The following is a 15,331-nucleotide window of genomic DNA, read 5'->3' on the forward strand; positions in this document are numbered from 1 at the left end:
GCGAGCGGCACCCGGTCACCAGGACGCAGCAGCACCAGCAAGGCGCTCAGAGCGCTCTGGGGGACAAAAGGGCTTTCTCGTGGCGGAATAACGACCCCCGCGCTCCCCCAGCGTCCCGGGCAGGGCTGGCCCCATAGGGCGGCCTAACAACGCGCCGGGACCACCAGGCCCTTACCCGGGGCGCCGGCCGCCCGGCAACGGGATCGCGTCAGCTCCGGGGCGGGCCCGGAAGCGGCGGGTGTTGGGCTGGGCCGCCATGGTGTGCGAGAAGTGTGAGTGGGGCCGGCTTGGAGGGGTCCGTGGTATTAGGCGAGGGCGCGGGCAGCGCAGTTCTAACCGTTTCTTTCGCGATATTTCCTTCCGCAGGTGAGAGGAAGCTGGGCACGGTGATCACTCCTGATACGTGGAAGGATGGGGCGAGAAACACCACAGGTAGCGTTGGTCGCACGGCGTTCCCCGCAGGTTTTCCTAAGGGCTCGGAGCCAGCTGGGCTGCCAGGCTGCCACACAGCCCTAACGGCTGTAGTAGTTAACCGGGTTAACGCTTAACTGCTGTAGATTCTTAGCGCGCAGTGAAGATTTGTTTGCCTTGAGCTTTCTGCCGTTGAACTTGTCCACCTCGTTGCAGCCTTCCAGTATTTAAAATGGGATAAATAGGAGGAGAGTCAACTTTTCACTTGAGTAGATAGTGATAGGACAAGGGAGAATGGTTTTAAGCTAAAGGAGGGAAGGTTTAGATTAGATGTCAGGGGAAGTTTTTTACTGAGAGAATAGTGAGGTGCTGGAACAGGCTGCCCAGAGAAGCTGTGAATGCCCCATCCCTGCAGGTGTTCAACACCAGGTTGGATGGAGCCCTGGGCAATCTGGTCTAGTACCAGATCTGGAGGTTGGTGGCCCTGCCTGTGGCAGGGGGGTTGGAGCGTAATGATCCTTAGGGTCCCTTCCAACCCAAGCCGTTCAATGATTCTATGATGATTTTTCCCCTCGTACGGAAGGATGATACACAGGGCCTATGCATGCAAGACATGAAAAAGTATAGACAGCATTTTAGAAATCAGTGCTTCACCTCACTCTGACCACACGTGCACATATGTGGCAGCTGGAAGCTGGGTTCTTTCCAGTGTGCTTCAAACTGAGAAATGTATTGCCTTGTGGTTGTATTCTGTTTATAGAAAGCGGTGGCCGAAAGCTGAACGAAAACAAGGCACTGACCTCAAAGAAGGCAAGGTTAGTATTTAATCCTGATTTCAGCTTAAAAAAGTCAATTTTCTGTAACTGAGACCTTGCTTTCTCACAAAGCAGGGCAACTCCTCAAAACTTGTCCAAAAAACACCTTTAAATTTTTTTTTGGAGAGAGTTACAGCATATTATTCCTTGGTGAAAGTCTGTCCATACGTATTTCATGGGTGTTTTCTGTGGAATCACAGAGCCTGGGCAGCTGTATTGCTGCAGGCATCCCTGAAATTGGAACGAATTGGTGTTTGTGTTAGGTGAGGAGCTGAAAAGGCTATCTGTCCCTGTTTGTTGCAGGAGAGTTGGACTAGATGATATTTAAAGGTCTGTTCCAACTCAAGTGATTCTATGATCTTCCATGCTAAGAATGCCTGTTCAATCTCTTGAGCATCTCCTTAATGTCTAAGGGACATTCCATTACCTTATGCCAGGGGGTAAGCCATTGCTGGAATGTATTTTAAGTTCAAAATAATCTTGTATCTTAATAAAATTATACATTTTTAGTTCGGCTTTTATTAAAATTATTAATTTTATAATGCAAGAAATCTCTCTTAATGGAGAAAGTGGGAGTTTTTCTGTAGAAATTCTGTAGTCTATTAGAGATGACCTCTTTATGTCCCTTTTCTTATAGTTTTTGCTGGAGTTTCTGTGCCCTCTTGCTCAGCCTTTTTAGTGTGAGGTGAAGGAAGTACTTTATTTCAATGTGTATAAATAGAGTATGTTTCCATTTTTCCAGGTTTGATCCTTATGGAAAGAACAAATTTGCAATATGTCGAATCTGTAAGAGTTCTGTCCATCAGCCAGGGTCTCACTATTGTCAAGGATGTGCCTATAAAAAAGGTGAGTTTCACTGAGTATCATATTACCCCACTTTGGTTTGAAATTATAGAGCAAGTAGAACTATTGAGTTTGTTCTCTGTTGCAAAGAGAAGGCAATGATGAGATTTAATTGCTACTTCCAACTACTAGTAGGAAGGTGTAGAAAAGATGGAGGCAGGCTCTCCGAGGTGCATAGCAATAGAGAAAGAGTGCAGAAGACTTTAATTCCATACAAATAAATCAATTTTCATCACAAGGGAGGTCAAATATTGTAATAACAGGGTTTCAGAACCCTTATGAAATCTCTACTAGACAATATAAAATTTTATCAGTCTTGTGAGTTTGAGAGGGTAAGCAGAAGGGCTCAAACTTGTAATCTGTGGGGCTGAAAATAGAGTAACATGAACTCAGTTACCGTATCAATATTGAAGAATTCACTTAGCGCACAGACATGGGGTGAATGAATTGTTAGATGTAGAGCCACAGCTAACTCGTAATGAGTTTTGTTTATGGAATAACCGTAATTGTTCTACAACTGCACACTGTGTCACTGAGTAAATGGTTTAGCAGTCTGCTATAGGAGGGCTGCCTTTTCTAGTTGCAAGATGCTCACCAGATGGCTGCCTGAATTCCGTATGATAGAACCTTGTTCTGTCTTAAATTTATCATTGATTTGGGTGGGCTTCAGGATTTTATTTTTGTCTGCACGTGCATCCTTCCAGGGAGAAACCTCATAAATGTCAGAAGTTAAACTTCTAATTCTGACCATCAAAGACTGTGGTTGTGGCATGTTTCTAGAAGCAGCTGCAGTCTTAATGCTTGATGCTTCAACTGTTGCATGTCTCTGAAATCTAGAGACCATCTAAAAAGTTTGTTATTCCTCGCTTTAGATCGGGAGTGAACAGTGTATGGAGTGGATTTTGAACTCCAAAGTAAATAACAAAGCACGTTCCCTCCTGTTCTCTTTCCTAATGGACTCTTAGATGTGTGTCCAATCAAATGATGGCAATATGTAAAAACTCATGATTTGCAGAGAGGCAACAGAGCTGTCAGGTTTTTTTTTTTTGTCTGCTGATGATTGATTTCAAAACAAGATGTGTCTTACTGGATGGAATATTTGGCACCTTTCTGTTTTAGAGAAAGGGGGGAAACACTGAAGAAACTCTCCCTTCTGCCCCTGCTGTACTTGTGTACTTTTTGCTGCTCCAGTCTTCTGGCTGGCCAGTCTTTGGGTTTAGGTCAAAGTCCTCTGGGTCATCAGTCATCTTTACTTCAACTCTCAGCTATTCTTGGTGTCCATTATATTTCTCTCTTCTACTCTGTAAAAAGCTTAATTCTATGAAACTGTATTCCTCTCAGCTTTCTCAATTGTCAGTTGATCTTTCATTTAGCAGTCAGTTTCTTGCTGCTTGTATTTCCTTAGCCTAGCTACTTTCTGTCCACCTCAGGCTACAGGAATTATAAAGTTTAGTAACGCACTGTTTTTACCCATTTACCAATTGAGATCTTTTCCTGGCTGTCCTCCAGCAGTTCAGCAAATTAGAGGCTTCAGGTGCTGCTGTGAATCATAATGCTCTTAAAATTGACTTTATTTTTTAAGTCGAAGTATTATGTGTATACTGCAAATACTAATTAGTGTTAAAAATCACATTACTACTTCTGAATGTGCAATATCTGGTCAGAAGGTGCACAGGTAGATTGTCAATTAGAGGTCTTTAACAGTTTCTTGAAAATTATCCTTACAAAAACATATAAACAATGGTTTTGAAGGAAATACAATGATTGTTTAATAATTTACACACCTTCTGTGTGTTTGTAGGCATCTGCTCAATGTGTGGCAAGAAGGTCTTGGATACGAAGAACTACAAGCAAACTTCTGTCTAATTACACTGATCAGTTTTTCATGAACTTCTGACTTCTGCATCTTTGTACATTTACCTTTCTCCAATATTGTTTGTGAATATTACTTTCTGGAAGATAATACGCTTACTTGGAATGAGTTTAGAGGTGAAGACAGCCTGGTTGTTTCTGTAGAAATTAACACAATATTTGATTTTTGTTGTTTTAGCACTAATGTTAACTAATATTTAAAGGTAATGGTTTGCAGCAGCTGATACAGTTCAATAGGTTGAAACTATGTTACTATCATATCAGATCCTTGAGATTAGCACTTACTGTTCTGTTCTATCTTGAATGTTCTGCTTGTCTGGTGGTAATACTTAACAGATACATAAAATATGAGCTTACATCACCTCATTAAAGTACTATCGTTATTTAGTTCTGTGCTTATAGGTATTTCTATTTATGCTCATCCCTAACTATTACGTCCTGTACTTTGAAGTGCTACTTTTCAGAGTTTAATTCCACTGTTCTGATTGAACAGTAGGGTTTGTTGAATCACAAGCTGTTAAACTACTAAAATGCAGCGTGCTACTCTGCCACTTCTTACTTTTGCAGCAAGATTGATTAGCTAGTCCCCTGTCAAATCCTAGGCAGATTTTGCATACAGCATCTGGTGGCCCAAGGCAATAAAATAATGAGCATCAATTTCTAATGCCGGGTCTCAGTCTCCTGATTTCCTAAGTTAGTCTGGTTTCTAAACACTTGTTTTGAAACTGACTCTTGAATTCTGTGATGTAATCATTTATATAAATGTCAGATTTGAAAGATCAAAACAGGCTGCCTTCTCCTTAGCACTGTTTGGAGATAAGACTTGAAGCAAGCACCTGTGAACATGTGAGGCTGCATTTCTTTCACCCTTTTGTGATTTCTACATAAGAAAGCAATTTCTCTTACAAAAAATAACTTGAGTCCGTGGTGGGATTTTAACTAGACCTATTTGTTTACTCCTCTTGCCATCTCTTCTTGGCAAGTTCTTAAGTTTTGCAACTTTCAACAGTAATGGAGACAATATCATTAGGAATTTCCCTGTGAATAGATTTTTCTGGTTTAAGTTTCCTTTTGTTCTTTCATTTGCTATGAAGGAGACTGTGTGTATGATAGAGACTGAACAATCACTGTTCTTTCCGTGTGTCAATGTAAAAAACTGAACAGAAAGTGCATGGATTAGCTCGTGTACAGCAACAATTTATTCTAATGTCACTGTTCATCTCTATGGCACATTCCTTGTACAGATGAAAAATGTCAGTAATGGGCTTCAAGCTTTGAACCAAGTGCTTCTCAGTACAACTGTAAAAACATTTCAACCATTTGACAAACAAACCATGAGGTAGCTGTGAAAGCCAAGTAGTTAGTATTATATATGGATCGTTGTCCTATGTAGCGACAATTCTATAATTCACAGGCCCTGGCAACCATCCAGAGACCCAAATGCGACCATGGTTATTGCTGAACATATGTTCTGGAGAACATCTTTCCTGCCGTGCTGGAAACAATAATTTGTAGTGAGGTCAATGAATTTGTTACTGTCCGCTGGATTTATGTAAGGCAGTTGTGTTGAAGGGTCTTGCTTGAAAGTACTTGTTTTCTGCCTCTTTTTTGTCCTCTACAGTTGTAGGGTATTTTATGTGCAAGTGGTATCACTTATTGCTCTGGCAGTATTGCATTATACGTATGAAGACTACTAGAAGTAAAGGTTGTAAGCCAAGTAATTGTAACCACGTGAAAGGATTAACCGGGGGAATGTACCTGGACATCTATGCAAGTCACTTCTTGTGGTATTAGGTGACATTTAAAAACAATTGCAAAAACTCCCACGTTTATAGAAGGAAATCTAAAAATCACAGGTAAGGTGGTTTTAGGATTTTTAACGTACTCTGTAAGACATTGGTAGGAGTTCCTGTGGTTTTTTAGAAGATAAAATGGATATATATATATATATATATTTCTCCTCCCTTAGTTGAATTGGACAGTTTTCAGCAACTTAAGTTTCCAGCTTAGCCTTCACCTTCAGCTTTTTGGTGAGACTTGTTCAAGGTGATTTCAGGTGACGTATTCTCTAATGTTCTGCAAACTCTTCATTCTTTGTGTATTTGTTCTGTGAGTTTTGCCATTCTATATATTAGCTTTTCTTGCCTGTCTAATGTTTTTCAGCATCTTTATTTCCAAAATATGGCTGTTTGTAATTCTTGAATGCATTGTATCAATTGAAGGTTATTACTCTCTGCAAATACTGGTATTGAGTGAACGTGTACTTCATTTTGTAACATGTAAATAATATGGTTCTTTGTTGACAATTAGTTTGTGAATGGAGCTTTTATGCCCTATTACTGGGCAGCTGCTTTTGCTTGTTACAGTGCATCTCAGGTGGAAAAAGGGGAGGGTTAGGGTTTATTTTATTTTTTTATTTTTTGAAGTGGTTACAGATGGTGCCTGTTCCAGTGGTTTGCACATGCTTGGGATCTTTCATCTCAGACCTTTCTACTCTCATGAGAGGTGCAATTCCTGATGACTGATGTAGCAGTCAGCTTTCAGAAATACCCATTTTCTTCAGAAATCATTGTTTTGAAGACCTACTACTATAAGTTCGTATCTCAGGCCCTGTTCTGCCTCTCTGCACTATGGTTTAAATTTGTATACTGGTGCAGTATAATTGCATTGCCATATGAAAGCATTTTTTGATGATATTAGAAATGTCTCATTAGCATGTGATGCCTTTCTTGCAACATTACGCCTTGAAAAGCAAAGGAAGATCTGTTATGGAAAGTTGCCACTTTTGTTTAATGTGTTGAGAAGAACAAATTAATGTTCCCAGATGATCAGACTGTCCTCTAGTTCACAGGTTATGTAAGAGATTTGTGCTGCCAAACTGAGTTGGATTAGAATTTGCCTCAGTACTGCTGAATTCCTACTGTCCTTGCTCTTTCTGCATGTTTATTGGCTAGAGCTATTACTGAGCTACGTACAAGCAACATTTTGATGCAGATTTCTGAGAAAAACAAAGGCAATCGCTATAAAAATATTTCTGTGCCTGCAGCAGCCAAACAGATGAAAACTGAACAGAAACCACTGCAGAGTCTTTGTTGTGCCCTCACATTCTTCCCATCGTTCCCATTTGCTCCTCTGATTGATTTACCCTCTCCTTACTGCTGCGTCAGCTAGAGAAAGGACCGCTCGGGTTAGTCATTTGGAGATGCTGTTCTAAGGCATTAAGATTATTTTAATTTTTACCTGATTCTCTGCTGACTGAGCATCGCTCTGCCCAGACTCACTTAGGGCTGCCTTTGTATTATCAGTAAACACAAGAGTTATGTGCAAAAAATAATAAACAATAGATTGAATTAAGCAGCTGCATGAAGTAACACAATGAACCCTGCTACTATATTTTCCTAGCAGAGCTGTACGTTTCCCAGCCATGGAAACAGCAGACCACAGTGTAAGAAATTCATTATTTATTGTTCATTGAAAGACAGTAAGCCAAGAGAAGAAAACAGCACATCCAGGGACAGCGAACTGTAGATTACAAGAAAGCCAATGTAAAATTTCTTAGGGAGTAAAACAGGCTTTCGCTGTGGACGTGAAATGTACAGTGAGAACTTCTGTACCTCTAAGCCTTATGTGCTAATTGTTCAGACAGTGATATTGAAACTGAGCAATGATAATACTTCTGAATTTCTTTCAGTAGAGTTTTTTAGTGCCACAACTGCATGCAAGTAGCATTTGGTTACTTGAAAGAGATTTGTTTATTGTTTACATGAAGAAGTTTTGCTTCCACTGCCTTTGTGTCCACTGGTTGCTTAATAGATATTACTAGAACTGTCTTGTCAGTGAGCAGTGGTTTGGCATGGGATCGTGTGTGTATCTCTTGCTTCCACTGTCTTACAAGTTCACTGGTTTAGGAAGGTCGCAAAGTGCAAAACCAAATACTGTTAACAGGAAAACTCACTTTGAATATCATTAGAGAATGAACACCATTGCCACACTGCAGCTGAGGTTTGCTACTAAGCGAAGATATTTTTACTATCCCCACCAGTAGAACTGGATGGACAATGTGATTAGGCATGAGGACAGCCCTTACAAGTAAGGGCCAAATGTTTCTGTTAGTGAGGATTATAAACGTGCCTCATTGTGAAAAGCAGTTGGCTTTAAAGTAATTTTCTTCCTCCCAGATTTCTGCTTTTATAGAAGAAGTTATCATCTGAAATCCATCAGAAACTGATTTTTCATCGACTCTGATGGGTGGGGGCTGCATTTCACTTAACAAAACTTGCATGAGGCATACACGTGTTCATCATCTCTGGCTAATACCAGCAGAAGACTTCAATTCTCTGTTGATAAGGAGTACTTATTTCGCCCACGTTAGGGCAGCAAGAGCAGATGTGGTGAAGGGGCCTGGACAAATTTGTTTGAAATCTTGCCAAAAAACTGAAGGAAAGAAATGAGGGCAGCCTTCTCCATGTGGGTATTGCCAGTGAAGATTATTTACTTACATGGTTCATCAAGACATTTCAGAAATTGAGTAAATAACAAGTTCAGTTTTCGGGTGTCACAGAAGTGACAGTCAAGCTACCCAATTAAGCAGGCATTTCCAGACTAGATTTCAAATGGTGCAAAAGCTCAAGAAACTACTTCTTCCTTCCTCAGTCTCTCTCTTTGCACTGAAAGACACACTGAACTTGGCAACGTTAGCAGTTCATTAAAAGTGTTTTTCAGAGCAAAGTGTAATTGCTTCCAGCAAATGCACTTACTGTATGCCTGTGCCAGGTGATATTGGGAAAACAAATGCTGAGGTTTTTTTCTGCCTCGTTGCAGTTATGATTAAATATAGCTATTGTTTAACTCTTTCAGTTCATATGCAATCACAGAACTCAGAGTTGCAGTTTTCTCCTGGTGAATGGGTCTCTTCACATGTAACTATAACGTGGTTATTTGGCCACTTTACAGAAAATCACTCCTGGCCATTAGTTTTCTGTTACTGCTTTTGCTGACACAGGGGTAAGAATTTTGTTTCTGTACCTCCCAGACTGTCACAAACACTTACTGTTCTGATGTGTATAATCCTGTTCACTAACACATCAGTGTCACTGGACCTATGTGTGATGGATGGCTGTCGGGGAGCTGGCATCTATCCAAGAATTCTTGGTGTTTGTTTTTGTTTGGTTTGTTCGTTTCCAGAAATATGGCAGCTGGGTGCCAGGGAAAACTTTTTGAAAGGCTATTATATTTAAACAATTTATTAAAAGTTTCAGAGCCTTTTCCATATAAATCTGTATATGACAAGATCATGAGACATGTTTGAAGGTGAATCTGTAGATTTTCCAAGCTTAACTGTCATGTATTAGCAGTGAAATGAAATTTTATAATGACTGCTCTACCATCAAGTGCCACATGCTCTTGCCTTATTCCTGCCTTTATACTGGTGATGAAAAATCAATCCTTGATTGAGGGAGGAAATTGTAATACTAGCAACAGTAAACGAGTGTAATGCACAAAGGTGCACTTCTGTCCTTGAGCTCTTGATAAGCATTAATTTTTCCCTTACAGCAGCACATGAGGTAGATAAATAAGAGCTGTTCAGCTGATTTGTTCAGGGCTACCAAGGAAGGTAGTGTCAGGTTGGGATTAGAACTCATTTAAAAAAAGATGTGGCGTATGGATATTGTTAGGAGGTGGCTTGTGGCTGTCTTTGTTGTGTGTACTACTATATAATTTACCACGTGTCCAGGACAGAATAAGATAAAAGTTTAACACAAGAGCCCATATAATGAAGGAGTTGTTTAATTCAGAAACCAAGTGGAGCATAGTTTTTATATGGTTTGTTTCCTGGAAATGTATTCAAGCAGTTATCCGTAAGACTATATGTATATATTCACTTGAGTGCATGCAAATTTTACCACCAACACTTGGAGCTATACAGATCTTTAATTTATATAAAGATTTTCTCTTTATAACGGTTCAACTTTCAGCACTGGTCAAATTTAGGCAGAGAATGTGACATTTATTAAACATTTTCATACAAAGAACAATATCATTTTAACTTACTGTTATTTGGACACTTACAGGTTATGATATATTTTTCCAATTCTACCAAAGTTTAAGGCATATCCAGGTTGTTGTAGGACAACATTTTATCAAGAAAATGAGTCAACAGGATTATACTGCATTGAGGAGCACACAACTATATCTGAAAGTACAAAGCATCCCTACGGACCTGTAGTGACTGGGAGTGCTGCAAACAGGTCAGACGAGCAGGGTGTGGTGCAGTAGTCATGGTATGACACAGCAGTCTGCACCATAAATCACTTGGGAGGGCACACAGGTAGGGCACTGTCACTGTGTCACTTCCAGCAGTTTGGTCATGGCACCCACCCAGCTGAAAGCCATATCCCCTGTGGCCTCGCTCTTTCTCCAGTGCTGTATGACTTCCAAAGGGCAGCTCACCAGACTACCAAGGGGCTATTTGTGGTAGCAGTGTGGCACATATCTTGCCATACCACTTAGCTTTCACTCCAGTTCTGCCACACAGAAAGGAGGGAGGATGGTGTAAAAGCACATTGCATCAGTCCTGAATCTTCTGGCCGTTCAGAAGATCAAATGTGGTGATTTGAGTGAAAATCTCACCTAAATGCAAGAGTACCTTTGGAGATCTGTACTTAAGTGTATCTTAGGTGGACTTTGTCAGTTGATACTTGGGATGAGTTGGTTTGTCTGATTTCTTAGGTGGGAATGAATAGGTCATTTCAGACTCCAGGTAGGCATTGTGCAGTGAACAGTGAGAAAACGCCTTGTCTGTTTTTTGTTGGGTAGCTATGAATTAAATACTTGCATCTGTCAGCGAAAGTTCTAGAAGACTGCAAGGTGTTCACAAGAAGTGAGAGCAAAGCTGTGAAATAGCTGTTGCTCTCATATGGATTCTCCAAACATAACTCAACTGTACCACATATAGCAATCACTTCCTGGCAATTGTTTTTACTGTTAATACCCTCAAACTACAATTTAGAAGCTGTTTCCATTTAATACTTGATCAGTGTGAGAAATTCTTCCTTGGATTTTGGTTCTTCATGCTAGAATGGCACTGGTGATCACCTTGCTGTTCATCAACTCTGAGCAATGCCATGCATATGTGTCTACAAAATGCTTTGTTAAATGTTCAGTCTTAGTTTACTATCACAAAATCACAGAATGACTGAGGTTGGAAGGAACCTCTAGAGCTTATCTGGTCCACCCTCTGGCTCAAGCAGGGCTACCTAGAGCAGGCTGCTCAGGAGGTATTCTAAAATATTCTTATGTCTCAACAAGAGTTCACAGGAGTATAATTCTTGTGAGAACAGCTCTGAAATGAATTGCTGTTTTCAATAGTCAGTATATAAGCATCAGTTAATCAAGCAAACCCATATATCATCCACTGCGTTTTCCACAGGAATAGTTTTTGTCTTATCTGAAGATCTTTTGACTCTAGAATGGAATTCATAGGGAAAATCTGACTGAAGACAAGTTACCCTTCTTTATCTTTAGAATTAAATACCTAGCAACCCTCAGAAGGAAATAACAGGAAAGGATCAGAACTATGCAGCTGTTCATGACATTAGTGCCATGACATTCATGATATTAATACCAAACACTGTGATTAGATATCAGGAAGTAAGTACAGCAGTTCTACAACCCATGGGCACTCCGGTATATTTCACAGCCTCAGTAATTGTAAAAGCACTGCTTGGTAAGCTGCTCTTTAACTACAGGGAGAAAAGTGGGATCTTGTAAACTCCATTACTTCTGCCAGTACTTGTGAAGTAATGCTGAGATGGTCTTGCTGTGCTGCAGGTATGCTCTATTTAAAGAAGGCATTAGGAACACCTGGTCCTGTTAGTGTAAGCCAGTGATGTACATGTCTCCCATTATATGACTCAGCTGTGCTTGAATCCATTTTCTTGTCCTCACTAGCCCAGTCTGGAGGTAAGCCAGCCCCCATTTGTTTTAATCCATGTAGTTTATAAATGTAGTTACGGTCTTCTAAAGTCAGTATGTGTAAAACTGCTTTTTCTGTGTAACATCTGTCAACAAAAATGAAGAGATCATATTTTACTAGTATGATGTATTTCTAGTTCATTATCAGGCGTGCTGTCACAATTATAGAGCAATCTCTAATATCTATGAGTTGCAGTTCAGAGCACAGTAGGAATGTGATAGAATCACTGACATACTTTTTTATTATTATTATTTTTGGCTCTTTATTATGTGGCGCTGTAATTTGTTTTGTTTTGCATTCAGATGTAGGGAGTTTGCTCATTATTTGATAGCCTTAAATTGTTCAACAGAAAAGAGAGTTCCTCACTTACACAAATCTTTTTTTCCTATCAAAAAAGACTGACTAGTCTGAAAGTTGTAGGTATCCTTGCTTTGCTTACAAAACTAATCTGGCAAACCTAGCAGGTGACCAGCAGGGCCATCAGCAGCTGCCAGTAAAATAAATGTGCATGGTATTAGATCTTAACTACACAGATCCCAGAATCCACCCTTTGTGCAGACCTTAGCACTCTGCCAAGTCCCTCCCTGCTGAGAAGTCTGGGCAATAGGAAAATATTTGCAGCATGCTTATGAGGCTATTTCAGTTCAGGCTGAGGTGCCAACTCCTCAATTAAGCACCTTTCACAGGGAACATTCTGCCAATCTCAGCCTGTAGATGATGGCAAGTGTTCTTTCAGACAGTCTGATTGGAAAATAGGGTTAGAAAAGACAACATTTCTATGGTATGAAAAAGTACTGCCGTGAAACAACTGCAAATAGCTACATTACAATACGCAAACGATAATAAAATCCTATTATGTAAGCTCTAATTTTCTACAAAATATGTATATATTTTGACATCACTGTCATAGTTTTTGTTACCAGTATAAACAAACTGCAGATTATCTGCACTGTAAAAGACCTTTGCCTACTGTGAGTAGGAGAAGGCATTCACAGAACTTGGGATAGAGAAGGACCTTCATTTATGCACTCGGCAGCTGTTCTCTTCTGCAGTTTAGGAGACACAGCAGATCTATCTGCCAGATTTTCATTTCTTCAAAGGAAGCACAACGCTACAGTAGTATCAAGACTTGAGTCCTATTTGTAACTCCAACCTTCTGAGCAGTTCACCACTTTGTCCTGAAAATGAGGCTTGCTTCCTGCACCTTAACAATAGCATTCCACAGACAATAGATTGTCTGTATACAGCTAGTTTCTTTGCAAACTTGCTAAATCAGATACTTTGTAAGTATCTGATGTGTACCTGCAAGAAGAAAGACCATAAATGCTGAATGACTAATAAGATTGATCCTGGTAGGAAAGTAACGTAAAGACTGAAGAGGACTTCTGTGCCAAGTCTATGGGGCCATCCGTGGTCACAGCAGCATAGATGCAAATCAGAAATTGTAAATACTGAGTACTTGAACCATGGTCTTCAAGCCTGTATGTTTTCCTGTTAATTCCACTAGGAAATTCAATGCTGCGTATGAAATTCTGAAGAGGTTCTCATTAGACGTAAAGCATGGTAGTTGCAAACAGTGCACATGTAAAGGTACATTGCAGCTGAGCTGTTAAGAAGCTGACAAACTGAAAGCATGGTTAACATGTATTTTTTCTACAGCACTGGAAAAAAAAGATCTTTGACATTTTAAACAGAAATTTTGTTTTGGCAAACTCCAAAGTGCAGCTAAATGTAGCACAACACTAATCAGGAATAAAAAATAAATCAACACTAAGAAATACCAGTTATCTTTTTCTAGTACAGGAACATATGAACATAGTAAATCTGAATAAATATGTTGATTAAGTGCTTGTGTAAATAGAAAAGTTGCCTTACTGATTAGCAAAAAGAAAACTTAATATAGAGACTACATTGTGCTGCAAATGAACACTGGATTACTAATCGATGAGAAGAAAACTCTTTGGGTGAAATAACAAAAATGTGGAAATGGAAAAGAAGATAAAATTAACTATTCAAATCAGGAGTTTCCATCTGTTGAATTAAATCATAATTAAAACAATGGTTTGAATGATTAAATAAGATGTCTTTGAGACGCAGCTTATATATGTCTGCATTGAGACACAGTAGGATTTTTGTTAAAGAGGAAAGCAGGCAGTTGTATTTTTGCACATTGCAAATGATACAAGCTGCCAGAGATTAACATGGAGTAAGTGCTGGAGCTATAAAAAGAGAAAAGCTTAGGTAAGCAGCACTCGTATAGACAAAGCATACAGCTGAGGAAAAAATAAGAGTTCTACTGGAGAGAAAATAAATTCTAACAAGTGAATGTAGTGGGAGTCTCAGTTGTGAAAGGATTTAAAGATTAATCCAGTGAGTGTAAAACTTGGATTAAGTTTGTCTGACTTTGGATAGAGATACTACCTTTATGTAGAGCAGTCGCTGTTCTGCATCCAACAGTAGATTATCTACAATTGCTCACTGATTTTGCCGTACACATTAAATGTGACATTATTGATTTTCATTTTACTCAAGGAATTAGCTAAAATTAGTCTCTGCAAGGATACCTGCAAGGTCTGTAAAAAAGAAATGGTACTTATCCAGCTGCAAAGAAAAGTCAGAAATTATAGACTCATCAGCCAAACTTTGTGCCATGGAGAGTTTTGGAATAAAACACTGAAGAATCAATATATGTGAGTGCTGAGATAAGACACTGATAACAGTTCACCCACAAGCCCCCCACTATAGTCTGTCATTAGATGAACCAGTCTAATTTTCTTGCTTACGAGAATAACTAGCTTAGCAAGGAAGGAAGAAACAGTAGCGTATATACAGAAAATAACCACCTATGCCGCAATACAGAAGAAATGTTTGTGGGAGCAAAGTATTTTACAAAATACATCTGAGTCAACTAAATAGCGTCGTTCGAGGCTGAATGGACAGAGCTGTCATATTTTAAACAGGGTAAGTAATTATTACGCTCTATTTGATCCTTTTAAACACTCAAATGGAAAATCCTGATAGCAGATTTTAGAGAACGCAAAGCAAAGCTAGAGGAATGAGTTTGTTCACTTAAAAAAGAGAAGGTTACAGGTAGAGATTTTAACAGTTTTCCAGTGCGTGAATGGTTATTAGCAAAATGTAGTGCTCAGCTGCTCTTCATCCTCACAATAGTAAAATATTTCATATGTTAAGCATTTGAAATTTCTTTGCTGTGAATTAGGCTGATTTGTTTTCATCATTCCACTATGTAATGTACTAAAATAATTTATATAGGCATGCTGTAAAATTGTCTTCATTGGAACTTTTCAAGAAGATGGACAAGTACCTTTGTTGTTGGCTTAAACACCTTTTAGCTGAATTTCATGCATGAAGCTGGAGTTTCCTGAAGTCCTTTGTAGCTCTCCATTCTTACATT

At 39.4% G+C, this 15,331-nt stretch overlaps 2 protein-coding genes across 10 annotated transcripts in view; one reads left to right on the forward strand and one right to left on the reverse strand.

The window, feature by feature from the left end:
• Positions 1–787, reverse strand: part of PIGF (phosphatidylinositol glycan anchor biosynthesis class F) — a 48,174-nt gene extending 47,387 nt beyond the window's left edge. For 8 of the 9 annotated variants that reach the window (XR_002436415.1, XR_002436416.1, XR_002436414.1 and 5 more), the window contains exon 1: positions 176–312. The gene's annotated coding sequence lies outside the window, so the exon portion shown is untranslated. Of the gene's footprint in view, positions 1–175; positions 313–337 lie in introns of those variants that run through there. The other variant, XM_021389977.1, reaches the window with a different exon arrangement.
• Positions 74–6,247, forward strand: CRIPT (CXXC repeat containing interactor of PDZ3 domain). Its single transcript, XM_021389983.1, has 5 exons — positions 74–272; positions 367–432; positions 1,172–1,226; positions 1,969–2,072; positions 3,871–6,247. The coding sequence occupies exons 1-5, from the start codon at positions 257–259 to the stop codon at positions 3,933–3,935; spliced, it is 306 nt and encodes a 101-aa protein (XP_021245658.1). The 5' UTR covers positions 74–256; the 3' UTR covers positions 3,936–6,247.

The sequence above is a fragment of the Numida meleagris genome, chromosome 3 (assembly GCF_002078875.1).
Source record: "Numida meleagris isolate 19003 breed g44 Domestic line chromosome 3, NumMel1.0, whole genome shotgun sequence".
Classification (NCBI taxonomy): domain Eukaryota; kingdom Metazoa; phylum Chordata; class Aves; order Galliformes; family Numididae; genus Numida; species Numida meleagris.